The sequence below is a fragment of the Diorhabda sublineata genome, chromosome 1, assembly GCF_026230105.1.
Source record: "Diorhabda sublineata isolate icDioSubl1.1 chromosome 1, icDioSubl1.1, whole genome shotgun sequence".
Taxonomy (NCBI): domain Eukaryota; kingdom Metazoa; phylum Arthropoda; class Insecta; order Coleoptera; family Chrysomelidae; genus Diorhabda; species Diorhabda sublineata.
The window spans coordinates 34,205,895-34,227,722 of NC_079474.1; the positions used below are offsets into that span (position 1 = coordinate 34,205,895).

The following is a 21,828-nucleotide window of genomic DNA, read 5'->3' on the forward strand; positions in this document are numbered from 1 at the left end:
ACACGTGACAATCCTACGAGAAGCATTTCTAATTATAACATGTCTAATCTGATCAATCATCAGTTCTGATTTTGAGATAAACTTCTTCATATGCAAAATTCGTCCAACATCGATTTATTATCAAACAGATATCCAAAAAAAAAAACCTCTAGAATACAATAAACCTGCAAATATGTACTTTGTCTATATGACCAAGTCTTTTGTGATAGATATATTAAATCCAAGACCAAATCACACGCGGAGACTCAACCTTTTATAATTTGATAATAAATAAAATGATAAAAACCCTGTCTAGAACCATCGGGATTGAAGATAATCGGCATTTCTTTAACATTAAAACAAAATAACTAAGCATGCTAATCAATATCGAGGAAACGAAAAGTCTAGTGATTTCTAGTAAACCGATATGATGTAAGATGAAAATCGACTCAAAAATGATCAAATAAGGGAATCGTTTTAAATACCTGGAAGCTGAAAGAATTTTAACGATATAAGAGAAATGAAATCAACTCGAATTTGGGGATGCCCGGAAGATGTAGTTTGGAAAATACGGAAAACGACATACGCAGCAGAAACAAGACTAGATACGAGTAAGATACTACAGACGATGAGAACAGTCGAAATGAAAATACTAATAAATATACAAGGCAAAACTCGACAGTACATAGAAAGGTGGGTGATACAGAGAAGAAAATTCTAGAACAAACATATAAAAAGAATAGAAGCCTTGTTAAGAACGTAATTGAACAACTCAGAATGAAGAAGATCACCTAAACGATGGCGAGAATACTGGACTTCGTCTTTCGGCAAGACTTGCTGCCTATGAACCAGTAGTAGCCTACTAATTTGGTCATCCATGTTATAAAGTAGAAAATTTACGAGTTATATCGTATAAATGAACGTCCGTTTAGATCAGTACGGCCCTCGGGCCAGTCTAATCCGGCCCGCGACTGGGTTTCGTTAAATCCCTGCAAAAACATGCATGGTGGCCGTTCACAACAAATTTGCCGGCCAGTAAGTAAAGAAAAGGAATAATTTGTCAACGAAGGGTTTGGAATGAAGGGAAGCATCGATGTACTCAATAATAGAAATTTTGGGTCATTGCAGGAAAGGTTTTTGAACGAGTTTGAGATCTAAAAAACGAAATAATCTTATTCGGATTTTACAGATCGTTTAAGATGAAAACTTAAATTTCAGAGAAGAAATCAATTAATTTCTGATAATTGGGGTTATATCAGAGGTTTCAAAATGCAATTAAATCGATTTGCCAAACAACTAGTCAAGAATGACTATGTGAAATGTTCTGTTGAAGAATTTGGGAGAAGATTCCCCAACTTCAAAGTTATGAAGAGGATCTGGGCACTTTTAGCATGCCGTTTAATGTGAACTGTGAATCAGTCAAACCAGAATGTTTATTTATTGGAATTAGCCCTGATCAGAAGATAATTGTGATGTTTGCATCTTTCTACATCTGCGATCAGATATTTTCTATCGATTGATTAATTTTTGTAACTTCTTTCGTTAACTTTTTACCGTTGTATGAGTTGTAATCAGTGATTTCTTAAGAAGTTTAGGATTTTATTTTAAGAAAAACGACAAAAAATTTGAAAAAATTGATGAAATCTCTATTGGAATTGATAGAACGACAGTTTGTAGATGATTTCATTCAAATGTTGGCCGCGGCTCCGCTTTAGGTCCAATTTTGGCACACTCTATCCAACATATCGGCCGGAATTAATGCTTCAATATTGGCTTCTAGTGCGTCAATCGTTGCTGGTTTATCCCTGTAGACATTAGCCTTAACATCGCCCCACAAGAAATAGTCCAAAAGCGTTAAATCACACGTTCTAGGCGGCCAATCGTGAGATGAACTGTTCACCGAAGACGGTTCACAATTTGACCATTATATCGCGTGTCGTGTGGCATGTGGCACTGTCTTGTTGAAATCACATATCAAGCATGTCCAATTCTTCTATTTAGGACAAAAGAAATCGTTAATCATCGCGCGGTAGCTCTCTCCATTCACAGTAACGTTCCGGCCATCATCGCTTTTGAAGATGATACCACTGGCTCATAATCCACACCCAACTGTGACTTTTTAGGAATGCGTTGGTAGCTCTTGCAATGCGTCTGGTTGGTATTCACTCCAGATGCGGCAATTTTGCTTGTAGACGTATCCATTCAACCAGAAATGAGCTTCGTCGTTGAACACAATTTTTCGATACAAAATTGGATCTCCCTCCAACTTTATCAGCGCCTGTTCACCAAATTTTAGACGTTGTGGAAGATCGTGTGGCTTCAATTTTTGCACCAGCCGTATTTTATAAGGTTTTAGACCCAATATTTTCTTCGGCCTTCATTGTATGTTTGCGTGTTAATGCTTTAATGTCCAATAGTGTAAACTGTGTTCAAAATTTAGTTACAAGCTTCCGAATAGTTCCCTCAGTTTTTTGATAGTAAAATTCAATAATTTGCAAGCGTTGTTCGTTCATGATTAAATTATAGACTAAACTGAACAAGTTTGACAATGACACAAGACACGATTGACGCAGGTTCTGTCAAAAACAGTGTTGCCAAAAAAAATGACTCGTTATGTGATGTAATAATCCAAAGTTCATTGTTTGTAATATTTTTTGGTCCTCCTACATAATTTCTTGTGTTATATATGAAAAAAATTGCCCGTGTATGATGTAGATTGTTTTTAATTCAAACCTCGACGTGTTATTTCAATCTATTTAATTAATTTTTTACCTGGTTAGGTAAATCAATTTGAAATATGTTTTAAGGGAAGTTACTTATTTTATAAACATAAATTAAAAATGTGTGTTTTTTACTTGACTTGAAACAGGTATAAACGTATAGCGTTTTACAACTCGATTTTTTTTCTAAAAAAAAAAAGCAGATTTATTTCTGAATTTTATATATACTTTCGTATACATCGTTCTCTTTCTTTCTTGCGCTCGTCTGCAATACGTCTAGCCACCGGTATCGATTTACCACTGTTTTCAGATTTTTTTCTCTTTTTAACCTTTATTATTTTTTATTTAGAACGCCACCATTCTCATAATGGATTTTTCCACGCTCGAACGGCACGTTTTAAAATTTTAGATGAAATTTCGGACGCTTACATGCCGTGAAGTCTGAATACAACGAAATGAATATCCTCAAAAATAATTTTTAAATCTACAAAACAATAATTTTACATGTGAAGCTCCAAAGAGTCAACATAATTACAAAAGTGTATTACCACGGCTCTTAGAAATTCATCCCTCGATTTCTTATCTTTTACCTACCTACCTTTTTTGAAGCCATAGAAACATCCCCAAAACATCGACATCAAATCTTAAAAACTTTAGGTGATCTTTGAACTCTTTAAGAACTCGTAGATCCCAAATGATCATCGCCGATCGCTATTAATTGTCCCTAGGGACTAAATTCGGTCGGTGATTGTTACGAATCTGTCGACGCTTCCGCCGGCTAAAAGGAATTCGTGGGGGTGCAATTTCACGCACTTTACATGATCTTTGAACTCTTTAAGAATTCATAGATCCCAAATTTTCATCGCCGATCGCTATTAATTGCCCCTAGGGACTGAATTCGGTCGAATATTGTTACGAATCTGTCGACGCTTCCGCTGGCTAAAAGGAATTCGTGTGGGTGAAATTCCAAGTATGTTAAGTGATTTTTGAACTCATTAAGAACTTGTTGATTCCAAATTTTCTTCACCGATCGCTATTAATTGTCCCCAGGGACTAAATTCGGTCGGTGATTGTTACGAATCTGTCGATGCTTCCGCCGGCTAAAAGGAATTCGTGGAGGTGCAATTTTACGCACTTTACATGATCTATGAACTCTTTAAGAATTCATAGATCCCAAATTTTCATCGCCGATCGCTATTAATTGCCCCTAGGGACTGAATTCGGTCGGTGATTGTTACGAATCTGTCGAAGCTTCCGCCGGCTAAAAGGAATTCGTGGGGGTGCAATTTCACGCACTTTACATGATCTTTGAACTCTTTAAGAATTCATAGATCCCAAATTTTCTTCGCCGATCGCTATTAATTGCCCCTAGGGACTGAATTCGGTCGAAGATTGTTACGAATCTGTCGATGCTTCCGCCGGCTAAAAGGAATTCGTGGGGGTGAAATTCCAAGCATGTTAAATGATCTTTGAACTCTTTAAGAACTCGTAGATCCCAAATTTTCATCGCCGATCGCTATTAATTGCCCCTAGGGACTGAATTCGGTCGGTGATTGTTACGAATCTGTCGAAGCTTCCGCCGGCTAAAAGGAATTCGTGGAGGTGCAATTTCACGCACTTTACATGATCTTTGAACTCTTTAAGAATTCATAGATCCCAAATTTTCATCGCCGATCGCTATTAATTGCCCCTAGGGACTGAATTCGGTCGAAGATTGTTACGAATCTGTCGATGCTTCCGCCGGCTAAAAGGAATTCGTGGGGGTGAAATTCCAAGCATGTTAAATGATCTTTGAACTCTTTAAGAACTCGTAGATCCCAAATTTTCATCGCCGATCGCTATTAATTGCCCCTAGGGACTGAATTCGGTCGAAGATTGTTACGAATCTGTCGACGCTTCCGCTGGCTAAAAGGAATTCGTGGGGGTGCAATTCCACGCACTTTACATGATCTTTGAACTCTTTAAGAACTTGTTGATCCCAAATGATCATCGCCGATCGCTATTAATTGTCCCTAGGGACTAAATTCGGTCGGTGATTGTTACGAATCTGTCGACGCTTCCGCCGGCTAAAAGGAATTCGTGGGGGTGCAATTTCACGCACTTTACATGATCTTTGAACTCTTTAAGAATTCATAGATCCCAAATTTTCATCGCCGATCGCTATTAATTGCCCCTAGGGACTGAATTCGGTCGAATATTGTTACGAATCTGTCGACGCTTCCGCTGGCTAAAAGGAATTCGTGTGGGTGAAATTCCAAGTATGTTAAGTGATTTTTGAACTCATTAAGAACTTGTTGATTCCAAATTTTCTTCACCGATCGCTATTAATTGTCCCCAGGGACTAAATTCGGTCGGTGATTGTTACGAATCTGTCGATGCTTCCGCCGGCTAAAAGGAATTCGTGGAGGTGCAATTTTACGCACTTTACATGATCTATGAACTCTTTAAGAATTCATAGATCCCAAATTTTCATCGCCGATCGCTATTAATTGCCCCTAGGGACTGAATTCGGTCGGTGATTGTTACGAATCTGTCGAAGCTTCCGCCGGCTAAAAGGAATTCGTGGGGGTGCAATTTCACGCACTTTACATGATCTTTGAACTCTTTAAGAATTCATAGATCCCAAATTTTCTTCGCCGATCGCTATTAATTGCCCCTAGGGACTGAATTCGGTCGAAGATTGTTACGAATCTGTCGATGCTTCCGCCGGCTAAAAGGAATTCGTGGGGGTGAAATTCCAAGCATGTTAAATGATCTTTGAACTCTTTAAGAACTCGTAGATCCCAAATTTTCATCGCCGATCGCTATTAATTGCCCCTAGGGACTGAATTCGGTCGGTGATTGTTACGAATCTGTCGAAGCTTCCGCCGGCTAAAAGGAATTCGTGGAGGTGCAATTTCACGCACTTTACATGATCTTTGAACTCTTTAAGAATTCATAGATCCCAAATTTTCATCGCCGATCGCTATTAATTGTCCCTAGGGACTAAATTCGGTCGGTGATTGTTACGAATCTGTCGACGCTTCCGCCGGCTAAAAGGAATTCGTGGGGGTGCAATTTCACGCACTTTACATGATCTTTGAACTCTTTAAGAATTCATAGATCCCAAATTTTCATCGCCGATCGCTATTAATTGCCCCTAGGGACTGAATTCGGTCGAATATTGTTACGAATCTGTCGACGCTTCCGCTGGCTAAAAGGAATTCGTGTGGGTGAAATTCCAAGTATGTTAAGTGATTTTTGAACTCATTAAGAACTTGTTGATTCCAAATTTTCTTCACCGATCGCTATTAATTGTCCCCAGGGACTAAATTCGGTCGGTGATTGTTACGAATCTGTCGACGCTTCCGCCGGCTAAAAGGAATTCGTGGGGGTGCAATTCCACGCACTTTACATGATTTTTGAACTCTTTAAGAACTTGTTGATTCCAAATTTTCTTCACCGATCGCTATTAATTGTCCCTAGGGACTGAATTCGGTCGGAGATTTTTACGAATCTGTCGATGCTTCCGCCGGCTAAAAGGAATTCGTGGGGGTGAAATTCCAAGCATGTTAAATGATCTTTGAACTCTTTAAGAACTCGTAGATCCCAAATTTTCATCGCCGATCGCTATTAATTGCCCCTAGGGACTGAATTCGGTCGGTGATTGTTACGAATCTGTCGAAGCTTCCGCCGGCTAAAAGGAATTCGTGGAGGTGCAATTTCACGCACTTTGCATGATCTTTGAACTCTTTAAGAATTCATAGATCTCAAATTTTCATCGCCGATCGCTATTAATTGCCCCTAGGGACTGAATTCGGTCGAAGATTGTTACGAATCTGTCGAAGCTTCCGCCGGCTAAAAGGAATTCGTGGAGGTGCAATTTCACGCACTTTACATGATCTTTGAACTCTTTAAGAATTCATAGATCCCAAATGATCATCGCCGATCGCTATTAATTGTCCCTAGGGACTGAATTCGGTCGGTGATTGTTACGAATCTGTCGAAGCTTCCGCCGGCTAAAAGGAATTCGTGGGGGTGCAATTTCACGCACTTTACATGATCTTTGAACTCTTTAAGAATTCATAGATCCCAAATGATCATCGCCGATCGCTATTAATTGTCCCTAGGGACTGAATTCGGTCGGAGATTTTTACGAATCTGTCGATGCTTCCGCCGGCTAAAAGGAATTCGTGGGGGTGAAATTCCAAGCATGTTAAATGATCTTTGAACTCTTTAAGAACTCGTAGATCCCAAATTTTCAACGCCGATCGCTATTAATTGTCCCTAGGGACTGAATTCGGTCGAAGATTGTTACGAATCTGTCGACGCTTCCGCTGGCTAAAAGGAATTCGTGTGGGTGAAATTCCAAGTATGTTAAGTGATTTTTGAACTCATTAAGAACTTGTTGATCCCAAATGATCATCGCCGATCGCTATTAATTGTCCCTAGGGACTGAATTCGGTCGGAGATTTTTACGAATCTGTCGATGCTTCCGCCGGCTAAAAGGAATTCGTGGGGGTGAAATTCCAAGCATGTTAAATGATCTTTGAACTCTTTAAGAACTCGTAGATCCCAAATTTTCATCGCCGATCGCTATTAATTGTCCCTAGGGACTGAATTCGGTCGAAGATTGTTACGAATCTGTCGACGCTTCCGCTGGCTAAAAGGAATTCGTGTGGGTGAAATTCCAAGTATGTTAAGTGATTTTTGAACTCATTAAGAACTTGTTGATCCCAAATTTTCATCGCCGATCGCTATTAATTGTCCCTAGGGACTGAATTCGACGCTGTTTACCGTACCTACAATTTAATGGTTAGAAAAACATATTGTTAATTTTTCTTTCAGTACTTCAGCTAATCGTGAACTGGTTCCAATGAGTTGCATGAGTGGAAAAATTCTTTTTGATGTATAAGTGTGGCAAAATAGACTGCAGAAGCCTTTCCATTGTCTGCATAGAAATCATAGTGTCGAAATGAATTTATCTCAAAAAATATGTCAACTTGGGAATGTTTGTTACTAATGGGTTATTAAAAGCCGATAATAATAAAATAAATCATAAATTTGTACCATTAAAATCGCCTATATTCCCTAATTTAATTTTTTTTTCACCATAACTTAGTTCGCCGACACCTCAAACAAATCTGAATGTAAAATTACGTTAATGCAGACACGTTCTTAAGTACTGGCAATTCCTGTTTGTCAATCAATGTATATGCATGTATGTTCAAGAGATTGCTTGATTGCTCTAATCAAAGTGATTTGTTTTTTTCGTTGCTTTTAAAAAATTAAAGTGTCTAATTTGGTTTACCGATCGACGTACCAGCGTTTTATTTCTTCTTCTTAAGACAGCTATGTTACCATTTAAATCGAAACCAGAGGCGTAAGACATAAAAAAAAAGTTTATAAAAGTTCCTTCATTATCTAATTTAATCAACGTTGCTTATTTCAACATCCAAATACTTATGCATTAATGCGTTTCTCAGTTTCTAGTTTCGTTTGGCTCTTATTGAACATCATCTTCGACGTCTCCATATCCTGACAATTCCATTCCCAGATCTTCGAATTCCTTTACTTCTTCGATTATTTTGTCGTCAACATTTTTATTTTCCTCACGCATTTAGTTTTAGTTGTTTATAATCAAATAATTGAATACCATCCACTGTTTCAGATGAACCTGATAATATTATTGAGGTTAATACGATCGAATACTTTTCCGAGGTCTAACCTAACCATCCAGAGCAGCATTATTCCCAGTCTTCAACATATCTGGTGAATTTTCAGGCTTTACGTAAAATTTTCCTCTTTTATATGTTTTAATTTGATTCCTTATGTAATAGAAGTCTTTCTAAATATTCCTCGAAAACGTTTAAGAATACATATAATTTATTTATCTACCCAATATTAGTTTAGTATTTTCATTTTTGTTAATCATAAACTGTAGTCTTCATATTTGTTGTTTATTTAATGATATTTCTCATTAGAATAATAATATTTTCAAAATAGCGATTTTTCGAAATAAATGACCCTTATGCATAATAATGTCTATCAAATTTTAAAAAGGAGAACGTGCTATTCATGTACTAGTAGAATTACCCGTATATTAATAGAAAAAAATAATGAAAAAGTAGAAAAAAAACCAACAATATCATTAAAAATTAGATTCCTCACTCAATTAATTGCTAATATAGACGACTAATGAGCTGAATCATTAACTGACATTTATTTATGAAATCGCCAATTAAAACGTTAAGCAGGAAGTCACCTTGTTAAAAATATTTACTTGATATCATTCTTAGCTTTAATTTCATTTTGAAAGCTTAAACATTCAAAATAAAAGAAAGTTTGAATCGATAGACAGTTTGCTTGTTTTTATGCCCAAAATTGAAGGAAAAAACCGAAAAAAGCTTCGAAATGAACAAGATTTCCACGAAAGTTATTAAAACTGTTGAAAATGATAATGAAAAACTCCAAGTGTTAGAGTGAAAACACAATATGATGATACAGAATTTATAATAAATAAATTATTAATCAACAAAACAAGTAACAATGTACGCTGATGATATAACAATAATGATAATAGATAAAAATGTTGATAGAAGAAATATTCGAAGATGCACGTTTAAGATAATGAAAGAAATCAAATGTTCAGGTGAAAAGATAATAAACGAAGAAATAAATACAAACAGCGAACAAAGCACTTGGTGAGAATAGAAGAGAACAGCAAGAAGGATTACGTGTATTATGAATGACGTATACAATAGAAGAACGAATGAATAAACAGAAGAAGTAGTTGAAGAAGATAATGAGGTCAAAATAACTGAACCAGAGGCTGAAATAATAGTGGATGCGCTACCTATAAATGAAGATGAAGAATATGAATGACAAACTAGCAATAAATCGCTATAGATAAACAGAAATGGAGAAGGCTGATAAATTGAAGTTAGGGAAAGAGGCTCATATTAAAATGTCTTCACAAAGCTTGAAAGAACTACCAAATACCACGCAAGTCATCTTATGATGAAACAATAGATATTTCCATCACTTGGGTCTAGGTATATGTTATGAAACGAAGTATCTTTTCATCATGATGGAGTCAATATCGATGAACGATACACTGTATCGATTGATGATGGATGTTGTAATTCAATTCGACAACTAAATTGAATAGAACCGATGAAAATTGTATAATAACTCATAAAAAAAACTTCGACATTCATGTATAAACCAACTTGAATTTGCTATAAGGTCCAAACCTAATAGAAAAATCCCTTTGTTCGTGCCCTAACGTATTTTCTGTGTTATTACAAGCTGTTTCTTCTAAAAACAAACTAAAAAATGGAAAAATAACAATCCTGCGTCGAGTATAGAGTTTTCAGGCATCTCGACGCTTTGTACCGAAAATACTGAAAATACACGCTATGGCTCTCGGCCGGATAGGAATATTGTTGAAAAAAAAAACTCCGTTTTTTATAACGTGAAACAACACTGGTGTGTTTTTTTAAGAAATTTCGTGTCGCGTTAAACGTATATTAATGATGACTCTTATCAACAATCATTAGTTGTACATTTAATAAATCCATTTATTGACAATTATTGTTCTATACCTATTTGTCTTTTAACACCGCTAAACTACTTTAATTCTCAACATCTATCCGTAAGGTTTGAATTGAATAAGGAGAATAAGTTTTTTCCCAGTGATTCCACCAAGCGAAGATGGTTCCAGAAGTACCCAGCCTGACTTAGAAATACTTCCTTGTAGACAATATCTGTGTATGTGTTTCAAGTTTGAAGACACCACGTTGTTTAGTATCTGTAGTTTAAAAGCTGAACTAGGTCCTACTTTGGTTGAGACTGCTCCTTCGTTATTAACAGTAAAAACGACCATCATCGCAGTGGTCGATCAAATGAGGTTGCAACTCCAGAAATGTTGAAGGTAAAGACCGTTCCATCTACAGGAAAAGTCAAGGCGATTTTCCAACAATGAAGAGGCGATTCGGCAGTTGAAGGAATAAAATTACCTTTGTTGCATCAAGTTTTTCTTTATGAAAGAGGAATTTGCATTATATTGAAATTTAACGAATGGATTATGGGGTGGGCAAAAACTTTTGCTGTTTAAAACTTTCAACTAAATTCACGAAATTAATTTAATTGTAATGAATCGCTTTATATTCATCATTAAATATTTTTTTAAACAAGGCGACATTAATGATAATAAAGTGCTTAATGTAAAAACTGTCGACTTAATAGATGTTTTCGATGAATGTAAAACAAAGAGAATATCGGAATGGCTTTAATTTTCTTGTATCAATTTATTATTAATAATTATGGAAACCGTTAAAAGACGCGGTCGAGCTTTAACTTCACTATAAACTGAATATTTGAATACCCGTTTTTATCAATAATTCGATAGATAATTTAGTACAATACTGCTCAAAAATTCTAATAAATTTTCATCGGTTTTGTTAAACGCCTATATTTTGATGAAGAAAAGTCGAAACGTCAAATTTTATCTTCCAAAAATCAAAAAAATTTAGATGCATTTACCGATACGCCATTGATTCAAATTTCTTTCAATATCATTATAGAAATATATATAGAAATACGTATTTTAGATAAACTGAATTCAAAACATCAAACTTCATATATGAATATTTTTATACGGAAGCGCGAAATATGAACCTCAATTTTCATCTGACAGATCTTCGATTTCCGGTGCATTTTCTTGATACCTTGTAGGCATAACGAAAAATCAATTTCAAAACTTCGTCTTCGGTGATAATCAGTGGTGGCAGCATTAAAAAAAAAATTGTTACTGTGGATTTTGAAAAAAAATACAACTAAATCATTGAATCAAATAATAATCGAAGAAAAAATATGGAAAAGAAAATGAAAAAAATTAAAAACAACAAAAAAACGATGATAATATATTAAATGAAGATAATCAAAAGAAAGAAGACAATGAAAAGAAGTGATAGGTAAAAAAAACTAGTCAAAGGGAAAGAGAAGATATAGAAAACAAAGAAATAATGAACAAATGATGACATAAGATATCAGAATACAATAAAAAATAAGAAACGAATAGAATGAATGTTGAAGCAAGAAAAAATACATTAAACGCCAAGAAAAATAAAGAAATAACAACAAAAAATGATCAATGAACTTGAAAAAAAAATAACTGAAAACAAGAAATAAGAATAAAAGTCAAATAAAAGCAACAAAAGATGACAAAAAGTAATAAATGACAACACAAATTGAGAAAAAGCAACAAAAAACAAGAAACGAGAGTAGAATTCAATAAAAAGCAATTAAAAACAAAAAAATGACGACATAGATTGAGAGAAAACAACAAAAAATAGCAGAAAACAAGAAATAACAATAGAAGATAACAAAAATGGAATACAACAGAAGACAAAAACCAAAAAAAAATATATTTATAACGATTACTGTGAAAACATAAACAATAACTTGACAAATGTCAAGAAAAAGCGTCAACACAAATTAAGAAATTATAAAAAAAATCATCAAAGAGACGAAAGAAGACAAAAATAGCAACAATAAAGAATGAAAAGACAAATAGAAACAATCACAAACGATGAGAGACAAAATTAGTTGAATTGGTAACGAAAACAGAAAATGAAAGATACAAAAAACAATTAAAAAAGAAAAAAAATGTTGAATTTTGAAATTTTACTTGAAACGTTCACCCTGTAAAAGTTGTTTGAGAAGTTTGTAAACGTTTCTAGCTTCGTTCGACCATCATCGGTCAAAGAGATACCGGAAGTAGTGTACGAAAATTCAAGGTATATTTATTGGGTGGGCGTCGAGTCTAGCTAGACGTCGTCGTGACGGCGGCGTCGGGGGGTCCTCCGGGGACTGGGGGTTCTTTCTCGAAACCCGTAAAGCATAAAACGCGAAAGAGAACGTCTCGCAGCGCGCCTGCTCCCGCTCAAAAAAAGCACAAAAACTTTATTTCAAGGAAAACACATAAAAATATATAACATCCGATGCACTTTATTTGCCCATTTTTGCAAGCAAATAAATTGCGTTCGGTGCTAGTTTTGAGTATAATGGTGGTACGGGATGGTGTAAGGAGAAAGGGGGGCCAAATGTACATCTCGAGTCAAATCGTTATGGATATGTTTTGTGTAAACAAACTTATATTATTACGAGTTAGTTATAGTTTGATAATGTTCTATGTGTCTCGAATGGCTTTACAACAATTTCAGTCATTCTAATGCATATTCCATTTAGATAATAGAAAGGTACTTTCAATTTGAACGTATCAATCGCTTCTTCAGGTGTAGAAAAACGTCAATTTATTTTTGATCTGCAGAAATCTGATGACCCATCTTTTAGATGTTTTGAAAGTTCGCATTGTCGTAGTTGAGAATAATTTCCCTGATTTTCTCCAACACTTTTTCCAAATAAAAGTTGGTATATAATTCAGATTTGATCATTCTACGTGGTGACAAGTTTAGTTATTTCGAAAAACTACTTCTTTCGATGTACTTCGTTTTTTTTTTTTAACGATTGTTAATCAATTTCGGGTTTATATGCAAATATCCATGAATCGTCGAATGTTACTGTCTTAAAAACGTCTTTTGATTTGAATTTTTTCAACGGTTTCCAACGCGAACAAATCAGTCACATTGATGAATTTAATCATTTCTTTTTAGTTAGTTAGTTCTAAATTTAATTATCATCAATAAAATTTTTTTTACTAAAATCTACACGACGCGATTTATATTTTGTTTATTAAATACTGAAATATTGAAATTTAATTATTAAATAGAGTTGTTTTTAAGAAAAGTTATTAAAAAGATTTTCCACGATACCGGCCGTCGTGAAAGAGCGAAAATTCCTCTTGTGTAATCCCTTAACGTAGCGGATACGTCAGCAGTTCGCCGTGAAAGTGTGTTCATTATCCTTCCCCCACGTGCCCCCTTCCTATTTCGTAATCAACACGTGCTCGTGTCTCTTCCCCGTTCATCATTTGTCTCAACTGACCGCGACAACATTCATTTGTTTGCCACAACGACCAACTGCAGCAACTTTATATTTTTTCTTTCCCCTCCCCCCCTAATAACCATCCCCCCGCCTCTCCTGTCCTCGTCTCGGCGCATATTGACTCCCCCACAAGGAAGAAATACCCAATCAATATCATATTCTTACATGCACTCTAACCTTACTTCCGTATATGTACATACATTTTTTTAGCGTTTTTTTCCTTCCCAACGTCGTTGCACTTCTTTTTCTTATTCTCTAACCTAGTTCCTCGTAGCGTTGCGACGCCTTATACTCAGTCGACGGCGAGTTGTAGAACTATATGCAGTTTTGTTGCATCCTGGGAGGCCATGAGCGTCGGGTGCGTTCGTCCCACGTCTCGTGTTGGCTAATTAGTCCTCGTTACTCGTGTAAATTAATGCAAAAGTGCTTAAAGTGCCTCGATATTATTGGTGGGGGTGACGGGGTGCGGGTTAAGGGGGGTATCGCGTCCCCCCTCCACGGTTGTACGGCGAGTAAATTAACGGCTGTTAATTATTGCTATTTCGCCGGTTTTTGAATGGAATGACGGCCACGTGATTCTATAATTAGGCGACGCCGTTAATACCGATCAAAAAAAAATTATTTTTTTTCAGAATGTTTCAATTGTTCGTAATAAGTTGCGGGGGTGTTAAATATGTTTGTGACTCGATAGAAAGGAAATTTTTTTAATCAAATTAAAATTACTATAATCAAATCAATATACACTAAACTAACTCGAACGGTTTGTTCTCTTTTTATATGAAAATTCATTAAAATTAAATGTCTGATAATTTTTTTTTTTTTGAGATTTTTATGGCGCATTCTATTGAAATTAAAATATTATTTTACGCATTCACGTGGAAATATTTTATTGTGCTAGTGATTATTTAATTTTGCTAAACATATTTTATTTCTATTAAATTTGTTAAATGAATAATAAATATTTTCAATTATTTGGTACATTACTTTCAGTATTATACAGGGTGGATGTTCTTAGTAAGTTTAGACAACAAATTACTCCTGAAATGTAATATTGATTTAAAATATTTAGATTTTCCTTTTTTTTTGATTCTATAAGCCTGGGGAAATACGAGTTTTGAAAAAATCATGTCTTTTTCTGGAAAAAAAAGTAATTTGGGAATTAGAATCAGAATCTAAATCTCCAAATCATTGCTCAATAAAAAATTCACCAATACTGGCTTAGTGATAATTAAATAATAATAAGTTGAAAACCTCAATGTTAGGCACAAAAAAATTCTTATTTACAACAAAATGGTGGTATTTCCAAACACATACGACAAGTATTTATAATTAGAAATAACTTTATTGTTTTTTTTTTCAAAATATTCTCGCAATTTATTTTTAATCTAAATAAGAAGAAATCAAACAAGGACTGTACGGTGGATGATCCTTAAATTCGATGATTTGAATGTTCAAAATCGTTTTTGTTTCAACTGACGTGCGACAGATCGCGATTCATTTCCTCGATTTTTTCAAAACAAATGATGGTGTACAAACCGGAATTGTCCGTTCCAATGAAACTAGTTATTCTGAAAAAACAGTCGACCAACTTTTGTTGGATGTGGATCGTTTCTAAAACCTCATGCAGTCGATTGAGTTTTTTCAGCACAAATTGTAAAACCAGCAAAACACGGTAGCTCCAGATGTAAACAACTCAAATAGCACTGTTGCCATATCTCAAAACTTGAGTATCAACTCTCGTCTAATAATGTTTCTTTGGAAAAATTTCTTAATTCACCCTCATCGATCGTACAGAGAGGTAAAAATCCCCATTTCTAGGTCCCTATGGAAAATAAACTGTTACCCACCCAGTACGTCACCTCCTAAATTTTACATTATGAAATACCCTGTATGTACATCAAATTTTTATTTATTTCTATTTTTGATTATTTAACAATGGAAGATTATTAATTGTGTATCGAAAAACCCTGTATATACAAACATATTTCATTATAACATTCTTCTCTGTATTAAACGTTATTTTTTCACAAATTACAGTTTATGATGCAGGTATTTCACCATTTATTTCATAATTAATATTTGTTCAATACAATATTTCCCTTATGATTTAATTAAAATTTTGGATTATTGAAAATTCTTTATTAAAATCCTATAGCAAATTTGTATAAATACATGTCGAAATTATTCGAACAATCACATCGATGAATATTATCAGTAAACAAACAAATCTACATTTTAAAATATATGCAGGAAATTTAGCATTTAAAAAAATTGGTAATGAATGTTTTCCATTTTTGTATCATTCTGTAGGAAACCGAAAAAACTAAAAAAACCGCAGTCCACTGCATTTAAGAGAGAAATTTGCATTTTTTTATCTATTCTACTTAATGAAAAAACATATAATATGAATTAGATCTTCACGTACCACCTATCACGAAATCTGTAGCTATATTAAAAGAGAAATAAGATCGAGCTGTAGCTCAAAAATACGACTAAATTCTGAAAAAGAAGAAGAAGTTAGTAAATTTAAATGATTTTTTCCAATAAGAAGCCCATTACATCCTGTATAATTTCGAAAAATCCAAAACTGAATTGATTTAAATATAGAATTGTAGATTTCATTTAAATGCGACATACTGTATATAAATGTACGTATTCTATATACGACATAACAGATAATTTTCATTGTAGATTATTATTTTTATTGTTTATCTCAATACAACCTTCAAAAACCACCTTAAGAATAAAAGATAATTAAAAATTTTAGATTATAAAATTTTTTTTAAATGAAAATTCAATACCTTCAACGATCTTTAATTAAAATCCGTTTCTCGTGAATTTTAGTCGGTTTCAAAGATTTATGACTTCTTAATCAATTTTATAATTATCGAGATGTTTGTACTACGTCAACTAATTCACAAATCAATACATTTGCAATGAACATAATCATATTCAAAAATGCCACTCAAACTAAAAAAAAAAACAAATTTTGTTACTGCATCGATTTGGAAAAAACAAAGACAATTCCACATAAATTTTCAAATAGTAGGAACGGTAAACTATTGGAGAAATTTCTGAAAATTCAAAATGGAATCTTTTAAATTTGAGCTTTATTATTATGGGTTTTATTGACCAAAGACTGTAGAAATTTTCGAGAAACCATGTTAAGTTCACTTTGACATAGAGTGGATGTTGTTTGATGAAATCTAAGCGAAAACACTAAATTTATATCGTTCAAACTAATGAAAATTTTATTTATATGGGACAAATATCTCATTATTTAGAAAATAGATTAAGTGATCATAAATAAGATAAAACAATCAAAACATATTTTTTTTTAGATAAAATAATATTCTATGAACAGATTTCAATTTATTAGGTTTGGGGATGAAAATAAAAATAAATACCACCAAAAGCAATTGCGAAAATGATCTAAATCAACTATACAAGACTTTATAAAAAGTTCCTCAGCAACAACCAAGTTCCTAGTAGTTAAAACAACATAATATATATTTTGATACCGTTAGATTACATACAGTGTGTATTAAAAAAGTGTATTTATGTCGAAATCACCACCAATAAAAAAAATGACGGCCATTCGCCCGATTCCTGAAGCGACTATGGAAAGTTCGGACAGTAGTGATTCTTGTGCTACGACAAATAATAACGATATGAACTTGAGTTTATATAAACCGAGTTTTAAATATAACGATTTCGTTAACAAACTGGATTCTTATAATAACAATCAGCTATTATTACCAACGCAGTTTTATAAAACTTTGTTAGCCAAAGCTGTGCTATCAAGTAACGAAGATAAAAATAATGTTTATAAAAATATGTTTTTCGCCAAGGATCGCGATTTCGATCAGGTAGGTTATAACAAATGCTTTAAGGTTTAATTTAATGTCTTTTTCATATTGTAAAAACTACTGATTTCTCTCAAAAGTTACTTGGACCTCCGTTTTCCACTTCCTTCGAGGTACCTAAGCCTTGTACTGAAACGGGCAGTACATTCGTAAAGTGAATACTCCATTGCTTGTCCACAGAATCCGTAATTGTCGTCCTCTACCACGCCCATCATCTTATTTAACAGAGCAATAATCTAATACCAAATACTTCATAGTACATACCAGAATTTTGCTTCGCCACTTCTTTCACCATGTTCTCCTAGGTCTCAGCATTATTTATGATTTTTAAGCTTGCTCATTGTTGAAGTTTTCCCTGTTTGGCGTTTAGTTTTGGTTTTTCGAAACATTGTGCTGGAACCAATCGATTTATTCCCTCTTTGAACTGCTTCCAAGTTCTTCTCTTAGATTTCTTGAGTCTCGATAGAGCTTGCTGAAGAACATGGTGTAAGAACTGTAGCTCGGAGTCTCTCACAGAGCCTAGGAGGAGATCCAATGTTTGGAATTCAACTAGATATAATGTAAAATAAAAACCTGGAGCGTTTGCCACGTATTGAACTAAATGAAGTTATCCCATAAGACTCAGCTATGTTACCACTCGTCGTCAACACCATTAAAAACAAATGTTTCACCTTATTTCAACAAAAAAAACAATAATTTGTTTGTTCCTAATGAGATTATGATGAAGTTTGTATAGATTTTACATTCAAACCACATCATATCACTTATCGTATAGTTTTAACGAACATGCAACTTTAGATATAACCCAAATTGCTTGGATCGTCCCGTATTTTCAATATTTAATCAACTAAATTTACTGTAAGCTTGTAGAAACTTCCTCTAACATATGTTTTGTTCATTTAATTCCTTCTTCAGAAATATCTAGTTCAAGTCTACCCAATAATATATGAAGACATCTTTTATAATTATAACCGATGTATATAGGTGGCGTGCGGCTGTTTACCCGTCGTAATACTTGAATTTTGTTATTCCTTTTCGAACGTATAGATTTTTTATCTTCGTTTCAGAAAGCATTCGGTTGGGATGGTAGTCAAACGGGTGGTAATCCCTCAGGACCCCAATCGGGCGGTGTCGGTGGTCAGGGTGCTCAAGGTTTGGTCCATTGGATGAGCGTCATGGCCGAACATATGGATCCTGCGATGTCCCATTACATGCCTTGGAATCAGGAGGTATGTATTGATGTTTATACTGTTATAAGTAAAAATTTCGACAATTGTTTTCTGTATGATTTTAAAAAAAATTTTCAATACAATATTGATATAATGATGAGGTATGCGAAAGGGTTGAAATAATTAATTTGTACAATGGATACATTTTAGGGGTTCGAAGCGATAGATCAAAAAATTTGTACAAAACCGTAATTAAAATAAATTTAATTAACGAAAACATTTGAAATGAATAAATGTTTAGAAAAACTAATTGAGGGAAAATTTCATTGTGTATAACAAGCAGTCAACCAATATGAATATTAATTTTGTAAATACACTGTTCATATTAATTAGAGGAACGCTACATACCTATACAGAGTGGAACAAGATTATAAAAAATGCCGCGACATGTTAAACTTCAATTGAATTATATTTTCAATTTATATTAGTTTAGCTTAGCTTAGTACAACACCCTGTATATTTTAAACAGCTTATTAATAAAAAAAAAGTTATATAAATATCATATAAATAATATTTTTCTAAATCGTCTTTATTTTAGGTTTGTTATGTTTTAAAATTGGTTTTTTTTTTAATTTTTGAAATATAGATTATAATTGACGTTTCGATTATCCAGGAAAATTTCAAAAATTATAAAAAGAGTCTAATATTAAAACAGAACACACGATTTAAAAACATAAACGTATATAAAAGGTTTAAGACTAACTTTAATCGAAGTTTATTGATTTCAAAAATGCTCTAGAACATATCTACTAACAGAATAATCAATTGAAAATTTGTTTAGTGGATTTTATTATCAAATAATGACCCTCATCGAAAACTCGTCGTTGGAACTCAACCACGACGCAAGTTTCCATAGATAAATCTTATCTTCACATCAAAATTTTTGTGTATGTATCAAAAAAGTTCAACAGTTCGAAAATAAAACAGCTCAATAGATCCTGAGATCAAAATTTACCATTAAATCATAATAATGTGGAACTCCCCAATTAAGTCCCTAATAGAACTAAAATATTTTTTGATAGGTCTGGTAAAACAATTATTTTTTGCTGAATATACTGTCTTCAAAGACTGAAGGCAAATTATTGACTTGATGAAAAATGATTCCAGAGGGAAAACCTCCTTAGCAGGAATCTTCCCATTCATTCTTTAACTACTACACAGTGGGTTTTGTCCCTCCATAGACTGCTCTTATTTTTAAAAATTTCTAATGCATCAAAAAATTTATTATTGTGCTCTTTAAACCCGACAATAACGGATCTCTTAGTTTGTCCGACATACTTCTCTTTCTCAGGATTACCCAACAATGTTTTAATGTATTATTGGATTGGATTATCTCTAGATAAACAAGATTTAGAGGTTCCAGAGCTAATTTTTCTTGTTTTACATTTTGATGTTGAAAAAACGTTTCATATCCCTAAATAAATCAAAATGGTAACTGTCTTTTTCTTTGTCTTGTTTACTGTAGAATTCGTGTTTGTACTTGAAATATTTTTGCTCTATACATATTTTCGTTAATTGTTTCTATTATTATGTCAGCTTCCAAATTATTTGACTTCAGTAAGTCCTCAAGGTATTCCAAGGTTTGCGGGAGCGGCACCCTGGGAAATAGTGAAATTAAATCAAAGGATATTAAAATTTCTTTCCAATTTTTCAATTTTTTGATCAATTCACTGAAAAACTCTTAGGTTTGAAGAGTAGGTTCTACGTTAACCATCTGGAATTATAACTAATTGCCTTCCCTTGTTGGGGATATCGAGTTTGTGCCTAACGCATTTACTTTAGTTTCTTTTTTATAAAAAATGTTTGTACTTAGAGCTATTTCAATTAAATTAATTAATCAGTTGTTGGTAAAATTATGTTCTATCACTCATTTGATTCGAACCATTTACGATTCATAGTCATTTTTAATCTTCTTTTTAATGTTTTTTCTATAAATACAATGAAATTTTACTATTGACACGATGATATTGAAATATCTTCCGTATATTCTCCAAACAATTCAATATGGATTTCTTCTGAATATATTTGTCCCCTGATGATGTTAATTACTTAGCTGGGCCGTCAACATCAGTGAAAGTATACTAGAGACACTTACTGTTACCATATGTGCCCGAATGTTAAAATGACTGAGATACCGTGAAAAAATCCACTAAAAAAATGTCTATTTTCGATTTTTAATGAGCTACCAGCGAGTAACGTTACACCGAAAACAGAAACGATGCATTTCGGTTCGTTACCGAAACGCAGCCTCAAAAAATGTGTTACAAGAATTTGTTTATTTTCGTTTTTTATGGTAAATAGTAGTCAATAAAAAGTTACTACTTGTTGATTAAGCACACAATAAATATAATTATGTCACGAATTTACATTTCGATTCCTCTATTATTAATATACGACAGAAATTATTGATCTCAGTGTATAAATCAATCAAAATCACTTAGGATCGAAGAAGAAGTAGGAATAAATTCTATTAGAAACAAAAAAGATTAGAAACTGGAATAAGGGCTAAAAAGAATAATGCAATAATCTAGATAAGATTGATATTTGTAGTTAGTTAGTGTAAAAATCCCTCAACTTTAAATTGTTTGGGAAGTCGCTTTGGCTTTCCAGAGGATCAACATTTTTCATTCTGTCTCCTAAATACGTAAATTCTTCTCCGAAGAGTTTATTTGGTAGTTCTATCTAAGCTATTTCTCGAAATGGACAGAGAATTCAAATATAAGATCAAATATATTATTTAACATCGACCACCAGTTTAATATCGTGTCTGAACATCTTGGAAGAAGTCTTCTTAACTGAATCTCTTCGACTATCTTAGACCTAGAGTGTTTCTAGTAAGGACTCCATCTGATCCTTTAGTCATCCGTCTCTTGTACCCGCAGTAGAGGTAAATATGAAGTCATTGCTCCTTTCTAGACAAGGACCTCTATCATATACTGATAACCTGGTTACTTGTATCTATAAGGATGTATCATAATCTCTAGTATTGATGACTTTTTAATCTATTCTTTAAATATCGTGATGTTTGTCCAATATAAACAGCAT

At 33.7% G+C, this 21,828-nt stretch overlaps 1 protein-coding gene across 4 annotated transcripts in view; it reads left to right on the plus strand.

Annotated features, from left to right (window-relative positions):
• LOC130450425 (zinc finger protein rotund-like) overlaps nt 1-21,828 on the plus strand; it is a 177,817-nt gene that overhangs the window by 57,169 nt on the left and 98,820 nt on the right. For all 4 annotated transcript variants that reach the window (XM_056788813.1, XM_056788806.1, XM_056788801.1 and 1 more), the window contains exon 3: nt 18,622-18,783. In XM_056788813.1, the coding sequence (XP_056644791.1) occupies nt 18,622-18,783 (162 nt within the window). The remainder of the gene's footprint in view (nt 1-18,621; nt 18,784-21,828) is intronic.